This window comes from Triturus cristatus, chromosome 5_1, assembly GCF_964204655.1.
Source record: "Triturus cristatus chromosome 5_1, aTriCri1.1, whole genome shotgun sequence".
Classification (NCBI taxonomy): domain Eukaryota; kingdom Metazoa; phylum Chordata; class Amphibia; order Caudata; family Salamandridae; genus Triturus; species Triturus cristatus.
In genome coordinates this window covers 160,636,850-160,649,925 of record NC_140587.1, presented here as the reverse complement: position 1 = coordinate 160,649,925, position 13,076 = coordinate 160,636,850, and the positions used below count along the sequence as shown (strand labels likewise).

Genomic DNA, 13,076 nt, shown 5'->3' with positions numbered 1-13,076 from the left:
AACTAAACGGTGAAAAAACAGAGGTGATCATTCTAGGGAAACAGAAACATCTATGGAGCCATCAACATTGGCCAGAGAAAATGGGCAACCTCCCAAACCCAGTTTCACAAGTACGTAATCTGGGTGTACTCCTGGATGATACTCTGAGCATGCATGCACAATTGGTTAGAGTGGCAGCCACCTGTTTCTCCATCCTACGATGGCTGAGGAAAATCTGCTGGATGCTCCATGAGTCAACCAGGAAAACGGTGGTGAACGCCTTAATAACATCCCGTTTAGATTATGGAAATGTCCTCTATTTAGGATCAAATAAGGCTAACCTCCATCGTTTACAAATGGCTCAAAATGCGGCAGTCAGATTACTATGCAATGTACCTAAAAGGGAATCAGTCTCTGCATTCCGGCGCAAACTGCACTGGCTTAACATTGAAAATCGAGTGAAATTTAAAGCTCTCACCTACATGTATAAAATAAAAGCCAACATAGCCCCGAGGTACCTTTGCTCACTGGTAAATACATATATTCCATCCAGGAACCTCAGATCAGCCACCCAGGGCTGTTTCAGGATTCCAAAATGTAAATGCACTCGCATAGGAGGCAAGTCCTTTGCTTACTTAGGCCCGTCTCACTGGAACTCTCTCCCCATTTCATTGAGAAATGAGCCTAACTACTTCATTTTCCGAAAGTTGTTAAAAACCTGGTTATTCGATAAATAAAAAATAAAAAACCTTTTCTCTCCACCTGCAACAGCTAAAATGCGCCGGGAAACCCTTTTGGGTAGCCGATGCGCAGTACAAATGCAAAAATAAATAAATATGCTCATACATTCCTTCAAACAAATTCCTTCCCAGGCTCACCACAAGAAAGAGCAGTCTGGATATCTCTTTAAGTAAGCGGTAGGCCCTCTCAACAGCTCCTTTGCTTGTGGCGTGTACAATGCGACATTATGATGCTCGAAGCCCCTCTCTTTTAAAAAGACTCCATCCTATCTAAAACTAACTGGGCACCGTTATAAGTAACCATTTTTTCAGGATAGCCTTCCAGGCTCAAAATCTTTTCCAAAAATGTAATAACACTAGAGGTGGTTTCTGCTACACTCATATCGACACAGAATGCAGAATACAGAATGTAGAATATGCCCTCGTATCGAGGGTATCACACAGCTCTTCCGAAAAAATAAGCAATGATTAAAAAATTTGAGAAATTTTTTTTGCAGTGGATTACTTGTCATATGAGGTATCTGCCTGCCACGGTATGACGCGCTCATTTATACTCAGTAATTGTAGGATTTCTCAAATGTGACCGCCCCGTTAATGTTCATTATCTTAATGGGTCTGGTTTTTCTGCCAATGCTTATTGATGTTATCATAATAGAGCACGCTGCATTAGATACACTGGGTGCGATGGGCAGGTTCTGGTAAGGCTGCGGCACGTGCCACGCATTCTCTGTCATGCTGCGTCGCGTGCCCCGTGACGCGCCGGGATCCAGCCGCTCCCGGCCTCCACCAGGAAGTGTCCAAGCGACGGAGCGCAGGCGGCGGCAGTGGCTCCCGCGGGGACCTGGGGATCTCCATCCCATTGGCAACGTCTGGGCCCGGTAAGTCTCCCTCCGCCGCCCCCGGGTGTGTCTAACTGATAGCAGACTTCCATGAAAGCTTGTTCGAGCCCCTCGCCTGCCGCCATATCCAGGGAGTCACGCCCCCTCCGCCCTGACAGGTGTCCGGTCCTGGAGAGGTGTGTGGGGGCCTCGCGGTGCAGCAGCAGCAGCCCCGGCGGGGCGCTACCGCCCTTGCTCCCCCTCTCCCCCGGGATAATGGCACATTGTGTGTGATACTGTGCCAATATTTTGAAAGTGAAGTGTTCTGAGCCTCTTCTCACCGGGGAACGGAGAAAATACATTGTAAAGGCAGAGCTGCAGCCTGTCAGCCTTGTAACGAGCAGCTCACACCCCAGGCTCAACATTACTTAGACCTCTATGGAGCTGGATAAGTGAGGCCCTCCATGTGACTCTATTATCTTTGTCATACCCTGATTCAAGTCGTGGGTTTCCATCTTCAACAAAGCAGTGTGTTCTGGGGATTGTAGTCTTATGTCAGTTAATGAAAAACCTATAGGATAGGCGCCACAGCTGTGACGGACAAAAGAAAAGGATGTGGTTGTAACAATTATATCCTGACGTGTTGACATGAATCTGTTAGCCCCTCAGATTTTGGAGGGCGATGGCAGAAACCGTATATTTGCGAATGTGAGCCCCTCTTTGGGAAGAGCATCTGTCTTATAAGAACGGGAGCAGTAAACATGGTTTGTGCAAAATGCATTATTCTGGTGAGTTTGGGGCTTATGTTGTTTTGGACCAGAAATGTCAACCCTTTCCCATTTTCTAATATTGACGGTTGTGAGAAAATATATTTTTTTAGTTTAATGTTTAAGCTACTTTCAGGAGATTGACTGTTTTCGTGGCAGGGTTGTCAATTTTCACTGAATGCACATTTTCAGAGGCTGTGCGGATGGATATTGTGGAACAAAATGATCATACTTTGCCAACGTTGAGAGCATGAGCATCAGTTCACAAAAATCCCAGGGGTAGGGGAAGTGAAATTACATGGTAATTTACATTTCCTTTGACTCACATCACATGCTTACACATACACACACATTCGCACACTCTCTCACATAAACACGCTCACAACATACATTTAAAAGCATTTTTTACTTACCTTGGATGCCAGATAGGATCATATTCCAAACGGTAGTCCATTTTTTATTCCACTTATTGTGAATAACATTATTCGCTATTAATGTACTAAAAAAAGTGACAGAGAAAGTAGAGCCTCAACCGTGGTCCATTGGACGTGCTTCCCCTGTGTTCCAAGACTGATTTTGCCACCTCGAAGGCCAGGGGTCGCAGCGGCGACCCCTAAATGACGTACATGTTTCAGAGTTCATTGAAGTCAGGCTCCGCTGGCGGGTACTTGGCCGGATGCTGTATTTTCTTAGAGATAATATGCAATGCGCATCCGAATGAGGGTTATAGACAGATCCCTAAAGTGAACAGTTTTGAATGTGTATTGTTTATTTTTCAAATATTATGCTGTACTAACATTGCATTTATTTGTTCTTTAAGAATTTGAAAAAGAACTGTGGCACGGTAAACATGGTCTAAAAACAGTGGTTCCCAAACATTTTAGAACCACAACAGAATGACAAACTTTCACGACCAACTTAGCTTTAATGGAGATGAGGTGGGTTATCTTTAATGTAGCTAAAGCATAGTGTTGCAATGCACTGTCAGTTACTTGCAGCACATTTTTCATTGAGATGGCCACTAAATTTGCACAAACATACAGCTTTACTGATAAAACTATATTTCACACTAATCATATTGTATGGAAATCAGGTTTCAGTGAATATGTGTTAGTGCACCACCAAGTAAAGTGTCTTGATTTGTTTTGATCCTATTAAAATATTTGTTTCCATCACACTTCAGAATTTCCACAAAAACGGTGCTTCATTTTTGCTTTCCTAACTGCTGAATGTGTACGGTTGTTATACGGGTATTTAAATTTTTTGTGAGTTACAAAAAAATTACATCCTGCAGCCTTTCATTTCACACATTAGTACCCCAGCAAGATTGTTAGATAATTCACTTTGCTTTTCGTTCTCTGATTGCAAAGTGAGAGGATTTTGTAAACACCAATCCCCATATTTAAAAAGCAGCAATTTGTCAAAAGACAGCCTGATATTTAATCTCTGTCTCTGAAGTGCAGCAAAAGTGACAAAATAAATACAGAATTTAAAGGCATCTTTTTTTATTGCTTGGACTTTTGTGACCCACCCAAAAATCGGCTCACGACCCACAGTTTGGAAAACGCTGGTCTAAAAGAGTAACAGTCACCGTTTGGGTGGCTCTATTTAACTGTGCCTCTAACATTGATATGGTGTAACGTACAGTCCTTAGTAACACTGAGAGTCTAAAACATTCTGGGGTTAGGAATCGTGTTTATTTCAGTATACTTCTTTGTAAGAAAATATTTCGATAATAAAAGGTAAGATAATAGCGCTTTTATTTTTTTTTTAAGTTCCAAAACCTTTATTTCAGCATTTCACAGTCATACAGTCTCACGCCTACAACCGCACGGGCCGGCTATAGATGACACTTTCACAAAGGCACTATCCACCCTGTACACAGCCAATTGCCCGACAACCCGGAGGTCCGGCGGCAAGTACCTACATACCTTTCTGGATAACAGACCTGCGTAATGCTTTACAATTCAGGGCCATGATATGAGTGTCTTGTCCATTAGGCACATCTGCTCTGTGTGCCAATAGCGAACATCAAACCTGGGGTTTGGATGTCCAGGAGCACATCACTCTATGGAAGTTCATAAATGTCACAGTCACGATGGGCAAACAACCATGGTACCTCACGGATCAGGTCCCTGAGGCAGGTAGGCCACACGCCTCTGAGCAGCCCCTCCAGTCATAGCCCCCAGAGAAAACAGCCGCAGGGGGCCACCCCACAATGTGCCATATCACCGTGCCTGCGTGGCTCACCTCCACGTTACCCACCCTTGCAGCCTATCCCCCGTGTCACATAAAGAGCCATTCATACCAGGTTCGTGTATCTCCTCTGTTCAACCTGTCAGCCCCAACACTTGTCGATGTGAGCTACACCACTTCCTTAAGTCCCACCACAGTCAGAACACTGCAACACTACATTTTCCACCACCACTCATCGCTTCTTCACCATTGCTAAGCCTCAATGAGCCACTTCTAGTTGGATGCTATATCTGTCGGCACTGCACCCACTGGTTCCTGTCTTTCCTCTTCAGCGGAGCTGGTTTGTGCTGCCAAGTACGTTCTAAACGGATCCCATATGTCCTTAGTCCTGCTGTTCAATGGTTGCGTGTCAGCATATATAGCGTTCTGTTCCTGGCAGTACAATAAATCCTCTATCCATTCCTTAAATTTCGGTGCTCGACCCCTACCCCACCTACATGCAACACGTCGTTTTGCTAGCAACAATGCAATGTTACCAAATTTCCGATTCACCTTAGGTATCGACACAGTATAGCCCAGTAACATCAGGAGCGGGTCCATCTCAATCGCATCACCCAACATAGCCGTCAGCGCAGTATGTACTTGCGACCAGTAATCGGCCACCCCTGGACACATCCAAGCCAGGTGTAAAAAATCAGCTCCCTCCGAGTGGCATCTCTCACATTTATCATTGTCCGATAGCTGGAATCTAAGCTTTCTAGCAGGTGTGCAGTACAATCTCTGCAGAAACTTATAATGAATAATACGCAATCTGCAGCTGGAAGATATCTGGGAAGTGAGCTCACAACAATACGACCATTGCGCCTCCGTTATGTCCCTGCCCAACTCGACACTCCACCGTTTGAGCGCTTTACATTCTACACTTCCACTATGCTCTCGAATACTACTGTACAGTTGAGAGACTAAATGCCTACCATCCGTAGAAGTAAGCAGAACTTGCAAAGGCCTTACTATTTCAGGTTCCTCCGGAAAATGCGGCAACACCGTCCTCGGCCCCTGCCGCAGCCGGATATAGTAAAAGACGTCCAGCGTAGTAGGCTGATATCCACGGAACAATTGCTCTTTCGTCTTGAACTGACCGTTCGCAAAGAGATCGCCCCAATGTCGGACTTTTATCTTAGCACATAACCCCTGGAACCCACCTTCCTGCAACAGAGATGGGTCCGGATGATAAACTAGCGGCAAGGTCGGAGCATACAAAAGACTGAGTGATAACCTGCGTAGGACTCGCTGCCACACATCTATCGTGCACGTAACCGTAGTGAATGGCGTTTCAATCGCACTTACAGGGCCTTGAATAATGCCTTTGAGTGGCAGAGGTCGAACTATCCAGTCCTCCACCGCCAGCTGCGGCATGAATGGCGTAGGTGCAAACCAATGGTAAGCAAAATGGGCCTGCGCACTCAAATAATGCGCTAGAAAGTCGGGAACATCAAATCCTCCCTTACTATATGGCTGGGTGATAATCAACCACGCCAGTCTAGGCTGCTTACCAGCCCAGAATAGTCGCAGTAGCTCGGAGCGCAACGTCCGAAAAAAGAACGCACCCGGATAGTACGGAATGTTCTGGAAGAAGTATAAAAAGCGAGGCAACCCCACCATTTTGATCAACGAGGCCCTACCAGCCATGGTAAACGGTAGAGATATCCAGCGAGTAACATCCTCTGCCAACTTAGTTATGGCAGTACCATAAATCAAACGCAACGTCTCCTCCCGGACCTTTGAAATCTGAACCCCTAAATATCTAAGATCCGACTCGCACCATTCTAGCGGGTAATCCATTGAGAATCGGCCCACCGCAGGCGTCAGGGGAAAAAACTGCGATTTCTTCCAGTTGATTTGAATTCCAGATAGTCGCCCACACACCAGAAATTCTCGGAGTAGCGGATTGATGTTAGTCTGCGGATCCACCACATATAGCGTTAAGTCATCAGCATATAGGGACACATCTATCTGACGTTGAAAACATTTAAAGGCACTCTGCTTGTGCAACTGCCGGATACGTCATGCCAGAGGCTCGATCGCTATAGGGAATAACAATGGGGACAGCGGGCACCCCTGTCTGGTACCCCTGGTTAGTGGAATCGGGTCGGACATCTCACCATTAATTAGCACTCTCGCTGTCGGGTCAGTATAGAGCAATTTTATCCATGCAACGAAGATTTTGGGAAATCCCATCCTGTACAGAATAGCGAACAAGTAACTCCACTCAACCGAGTCAAATGCCTTGGTAGCATCAAGTAATACGGCCGCGACAGGCAATTCCGGCGCTATCGTATGAATCAGAGCAAACAGAGTTCGCAAATTACTAGCAGTGGATCTCCCCGGGACAAACCCTGCCTGATCTGGAAGGGCAATTTTAGTCATAAGCAGTGAGAGTCTAGTGGCCAGCACCTTCGCCAATATCTTGGCGTCACAATTTATCAAAGAGAGCGGCCTGTACGAATCACAGTCCGCCGGGTCCTTACCTGGTTTCAGCAGGGAGGTAATCACCACCTCCCTCATTGTCCCCGGCAACACTCCTACCTCCAGGGATTCCTCATAAACCTCCCGAAGCACTGGGGCCATGACATCGATATAGCATTTATAAAATTCCGCCGATAGCCCATCCAGCCCTGCCGCCTTACCATTACTCAGAGACATAATCGCCTCCCGTATTTCATCTAGTTCGAATGGAGCTCCGAGAAACTGCCTATGTTCATCGCTCATCCAACATAATGCTACATCATCCAAGAAATCTCCAATCAGGACCTCCCCACCACCGCGGGTAGCATATAACCCTTCATAATGCTCAGTGAATTGACCTAAAATTCCATCCGTGTCTTGATGTATAACACCACCCGGCGCTCGTATCTCTAATATGTGCGAAGTTCCCCGCAAATGCCTAGCTATCTCCGCCAAGGCGCGACCCGGTCTCTCTCCTTCACAATATCTACGGGCTTGCCAATATTTGCCCCTGAATTTGGACTCTCTCTCTGCTTCCTGCTCATATCGTGTAAGCTTTTCTCTAAAGTCCTTGTGGACAGGACCCATCGGCTCCCGGGCCATCCTGGTTTCCAGCTCCTTAAGTTCGGACTCTAATTTGGTGAGCGAGCCTCGTATGGCCTTTAGTACACCAAAGCTCTTTGAGATGTAATATCCCCTGACCGTCACCTTAAACGCCTCCCAAATGGTCTCAACACTATCTACCGACCCCTTGTTGCGTGGAAAAAACTCCGCTATCTCCTCCCCCAGCTCTGTCTTGAACAGTGGATCCAACAGTGCCGTGGGTTGCAAACGCCACTTTGGTGCAGCCCTCCCATATCCCGGGACTGCTACCTGAACCAGAACTGGACAATGATCCGAGTAAGACCTCGGGAAATGCGTCACTCTACCTAAGTCCACCGCTAATCCACGAGATAGAAAGCAGTAATCAAGCCTGGCCCAAGTGTTGGCATACGCTGTAAAGTGTGTCCCCTCCCAAATCCCAGCATGCACGAACCTCCAACCATCTATCAGTCCCCCTTCCTCCACTATTCCCGCCACAGCGTCCCTCGCACCCTTGTTGTATTGTGGGCTACCATCAGACCTGTCCAGCCCAGGGGTCAATGTAATATTGAAATCCCCGCCCCATATAATATGCATAGAACCTGTATTCAGTATCTTACCCCACAGCATGGTGAAAAAGGCAGGCGAATCCACATTTGGACCATAAAAATTTACTATCGTAACCGTGTCAGTACCCAGCCTACCCCATAACAGGACGAATCTCCCCTCATTATCCGTTTGTTCACCTAGCCTCACAAATGGCACCGTTTTCTTGATCAAGATCGCTGTACCCCTAGCATACCCTGAATATGAGGAGAAGCTACGCACCGCCGCCCATTTGCTCGCGAAAGTGTAAGTAGCCCGGGGGCTAAGATGCGTTTCCTGCAACAATGCGATTTGCGCCTGATGCTGCTCTAGATAGGCCACCACCCTCCTACATTTTCTCGCGTCATTTAACCCTCGGACATTCCAAGTGACGATCGTGATTTTCGAAATGCGTGCATTTTCAGCCATCTCTCGTCAACCTCCCAGAATCCAAATAGCCACCCAAATCCGAATGCAGCTCCTGCCCCATGAACAGACTACACAGCATGAGACCCCATCGCCACCACAACAGTGGACACTCATAAATAAGCATGTCAATAGCGCAATGCACTTCTGCCAACTCCCTTCTCCAGAGACAACCACCCCACCACCATCTCGAGTCACTCTCCCCATACATGAACTCCAAACTTCCAACCCATAACTGAATCCCTTGTTCCCACCCCCCTCCCACTGAAGCAAACCCCAACCTGCCAGTCTTGTACCCCCACTTCCCTCCCACGTTTGCCCCAAAAACCAAAAACGAGGGCTAGTACACACCCCAACCCCAAACCATGTGCTAGGGTATTTCCCGTCGGGAAGCATATCTAGGTGGCATCACTAATACCCCCCCCCCGAATGCCAGTCCGACTACACAATGTGCAGCCCGACCCGGCGATACAGAGGGGCGTCCGGCGCTATAATCAGAGGCATCTGAGGACCACAACCGGCAACCAGTATCATCACTTAGCCAGCAAAAAAAATAAGCAACACCCAATGTGGCCGGAAAGGGTCCCGATAATGCAGGGACCCCAGAAACACCCAGCCCTCTCCCCACACTCTCAACCCCAAAGCAACAAGACTGATGCAAAGACCAGTGCAGTGTCTCTCAGCCAGGAACCCCAATCTTAACTCTTGGGCAACACTCTCATCTCTACGTTCAGCACAATATGTAGGCAAAGTCCTCCCCACTCACGGTTCACCGTCCACCAGCACCCCCTGCTGGGGGTCCATGTCGTCCTACGCTCCGGCCCCCGGCCTGTGAGCTCGCTTGTACTGTTTGAGAAAATCCTCTACCTGCTGAGGATTCGTGAAGAATTTCTGCCTCCCCTGGTACATGACCCGCAGCCGCGCCGGGTAGAGCAATGCGTAGTCCATTTGCAAGTTTCGCAGCTTTGCCTTAACTGCCAGAAATTTCCTACGTTCCTTTCGGACTATCGGAGTGAAGTCCGGATACAGCGTGAAGGAGTTTCCATCATAGGATAACGATCGCGTGCTTCGTGCGGCCCGTAAGGCCGCATCTCGATCCCGATAATTGAGCATCCGGGCTATGATCGGCCTGGGCGTCGCTCCCGGCTTCGGTCTGGGGCCTAGGGCCCGATGCGCCCTCTCCACTATAAATTGGGGAGAAAAGGCATCCGAGCCAATCGCCGCCATCAGCATCTTCTCGACGTACTCCTCCATTTTGCCCACATTGGTCGTCTCCGGAATACCTACGATGCGTACATTATTACGCCTACTTCTCGCTTCTAAATCCTCATTTTTAGCCGCGATGATGCGCAGCAGGTTGTCCATTCTGGATAACTGCGAAGCGTGTTGTGTCACCGTGTCCTCGGAGTCCGATATCCGCTGTTCGGCCCCTTTCAACCGTTCCTCGTGTGCGTCCAACTTTTGCACCACCGCCTGCATACGCGACGACATCCTGTCAACTTTGTCCGCAATTGTCGCAAACCCTTGGCGCATCTCTCGTAAGACATCTTGTAGATTTGTCACCGCGTCCGCCGAGCCTCCCGCCGCTCCAGACGTCTCCGCTGGGCTGTGAGTCGCCTCCCCAGGCGTGGTCGTTGTCTTACTAGCCTCAAACGTGATTTTGGGCTGCCGCGTGTCCGTCCTGCCCATCCCGATCCCCGGTCAGAGCACGCCGTCGACACCAGCAAGGGATCTCGAAGGAGGCAAACAACTCCTGACCAGCAGTGGCGCCGATCCACACTCTGAACCTTCTTGATCTGCTGTCCCCCGCTAACCTGCTGACACGAGTGTCCAGAGCAAAGGGACTCAGTATATCACTCCCCTCGCAGCAATCGACACCCTCTGCTCCTACGCAAAGGCTACGATTTACAGCGAGCAGCCGCACCGCCACATCAGGATAGCAGGCCGCGTGCAGTCTCTCTCTCCATCTCGCCCGGTGTATCCCACAGCCTCAGTGTCCACAATCGGGGCAGCACCAGCCTCAGTAATCACACCCAAGGATCATCACATGCCCACTCTCTCAGGACTCCAGCCGCCAGAGTTACCGTATTCCAGCCCAGCGTTACCGCACTCTTCTGCCAACTTTCCAGGCACTGCACCCTCTGTACCCGGGAGACCTCAGCGATGTGTCGTCTGTGGTGCCGGAGGGGGGGGGGGAGGGGGGGGAGGCAACGTCTCTCACCACAACTCCTGAAGGCTGGAAGCAGCTCAAAAATCCTAGGTTCCTCAGACCTAGGAGCAATCCAGGGCCGAGCCGCATCCGGGGAGCAGCAAAAGTCCAGTCCAGGCAACTGCTCCCGAGCGGGGGGGGGACCCCCCTTCACAACCTCCACCGGCAGCCGATCGTCCCCGCAGTCCACCTGCTTCCAAGACGCGGAATCCCTTGGTGCGTCCCTCGCAGCCCCAGCACCTGCGGCCCACGGCCGTTATTGCAGCCTCGGCCTCGCCTGCCAACCTGATCCGGCAACGCGGCCCAGCGGCTTCAGCCGCTACCTCCGCCGCGAATGTCAGAGCGTCTTTCTCCGTCCCTGCACCACCGAAAGCACTCAACTTTGGCCAGTCCACTCCGGACACTGCGCCGATGACCCGCTTGCGATTACGGCACCCAGGTGTGCCAATTAAGGATAAATATGCGGATAATTACCGCCGGACAGCGGGAGCCCTACGTGAAGGCTTCCATTCGCTAGTGCGCCACCTAGCGCCCTCAAGATAATAGCGCTTTGTATGAAGCTGACTCTGTATATACTATACCAAAGTAAGGTATAGTGTGCACAGAGCCCAGTGGATCCCCAGAGGCTTTACAGAAGCTAAAGTAGATAATACTAATGCTCTCTTTTGTGGTAGTGTGAGCGAGCAGTTAGGCTTATTAGAGAGCAGTGCTAAGCATTTTCTGCACACACACAGGCAAAAAATGATTATGCACACTCAATGACTAAATCCGAGACCAATGGTTTGTAAAAATATTACTTTTAGTATATGTATTTTATAGAACAAAAGATACTTGGTTGCAGTCAAATAAGTTTTGTAATAACACTTTTTTTCAATATCAAAAGTGGGCATTTAGTGCACTTTTCAATCAATACAATGTTATCCTAAGGGAGGAAACACAATCAGAAATTTGCAGGCCAAGTACCCAGTCTCCAAGGGTTGAGGTAAGCACAGGTGGAGGCCACAAGGCAGCACCAAACTTGCACCTCTGGCGGCACAGGGGCAGCCAGGTGCAGAGTGCCAACACAGCATCGGGCACGCAATGCAAACCAATAGGGAATCTATCATTTGGAAAAAAGCTGCAGGCTCATGCCAAGACACTGGACAAAAGAAACATAGAGCTGCACAGGTAAGTTGGATGGTGTGATGTAGCGTTAGGGCACTGTTGCCAGATCTTGCCAAGTCCCAGGGGCTCCAGGTGCAAGGGTGTCCTTGGTGTCGGAAGTCAGCTCACCAGTGGGGTTGCTGTTTGGTGGGGGAGGTCGTGGTGCAGCAGCTGCAGGCGTCGACGTGGAGACCTGCAGGGGTCAACCCATGTGGGACTCGTTTGGGAGTGCTGGGGATCCTTTTCTGGACCGTTGGGCCTCTTGGAGTCGGGCGTGGGCGTTGGGTGCAGAGGTGATCGACTTTACGGTTCCACAGGCAGAGCTTTGGCCTTTACCTGGTTTTCTTCTGGACAGATCCGCTGTCCAGGGGAGATCCAGAGTCTTTTTAGAAGGCAGGCAGTGTTCTGGAGGTCACTGAGCAGCAGGACTAGTCGCTCTCCTGTAGCAGGGTCTTTGAGGGCTGCAGACAGGCCGATAGTGCCGGGGCCAAGTCAGTTAGTCTCTTCAGTCTTCGCTGCTGCACGGCTCTTCGTTGACCTCTTCTTCATAGGTCATTGGTAATCTGAGGATTAAGGTTAAGGGGTGCCCCTAAATACTCAATTTAGGGGATTTTACTGGGGTAAGAAGGTATTAGCCAATCGGCTACTTACCTTTAGGGTGACTACACCCTTTGTATATCCACTCCTTTGGGGAGGGGGGCATACCCCTAACCCTATTGACTAGAATCCTTCAAAACAATATGGAGGGTTTTCAAAGTAGGGGTCACTTCAGCTCAGGACTGAGAGGGGACACACCTCTCTTGCTTACTAATTTACCTGCCCGACCATGCCACCAAACGTGGGGCTTGGTCAGGGGGGGGCCTTGGCACCACTGGTACCTTTTACAAGTGACTTGCACGCATGCCAGTTGTGGAAACAAAGGTACAGTTTTTGGAAAGAACTCAGGCACTGGGAACTTGGTCACCAGGAATCCACTGCACATTCAGTCAAAGATGCATCAGAGTAAGGCAAAAAGTGGGGGGTACTGCAACAGAAACCCACTTTCCTACACGCTTCTCTAGACACTCATATACAACAAAAAAACAGCCCATGCTGGATAACAACACATGTAACACTATGCCAGACA

The 13,076-nt window shown here is 49.1% G+C and overlaps 1 protein-coding gene across 5 annotated transcripts in view; it reads left to right on the top strand.

The window, feature by feature from the left end:
• Positions 1 to 1,390: 1,390 nt before the first annotated feature.
• The window catches only part of LOC146830504 (ubiquitin carboxyl-terminal hydrolase CYLD-like), a 493,223-nt gene continuing 481,537 nt past the window's right edge, over positions 1,391 to 13,076 (top strand). For 3 of the 5 annotated variants that reach the window (XM_085604702.1, XM_085604701.1, XM_085604700.1), the window contains exon 1: positions 1,391 to 1,597. In XM_085604702.1, the coding sequence (XP_085460828.1) occupies positions 1,452 to 1,597 (146 nt within the window). In that variant the 5' untranslated portion in view covers positions 1,391 to 1,451. Of the gene's footprint in view, positions 1,598 to 2,192; positions 2,326 to 13,076 lie in introns of those variants that run through there. The other 2 variants (XM_085604703.1, XM_085604704.1) reach the window with 2 other exon arrangements.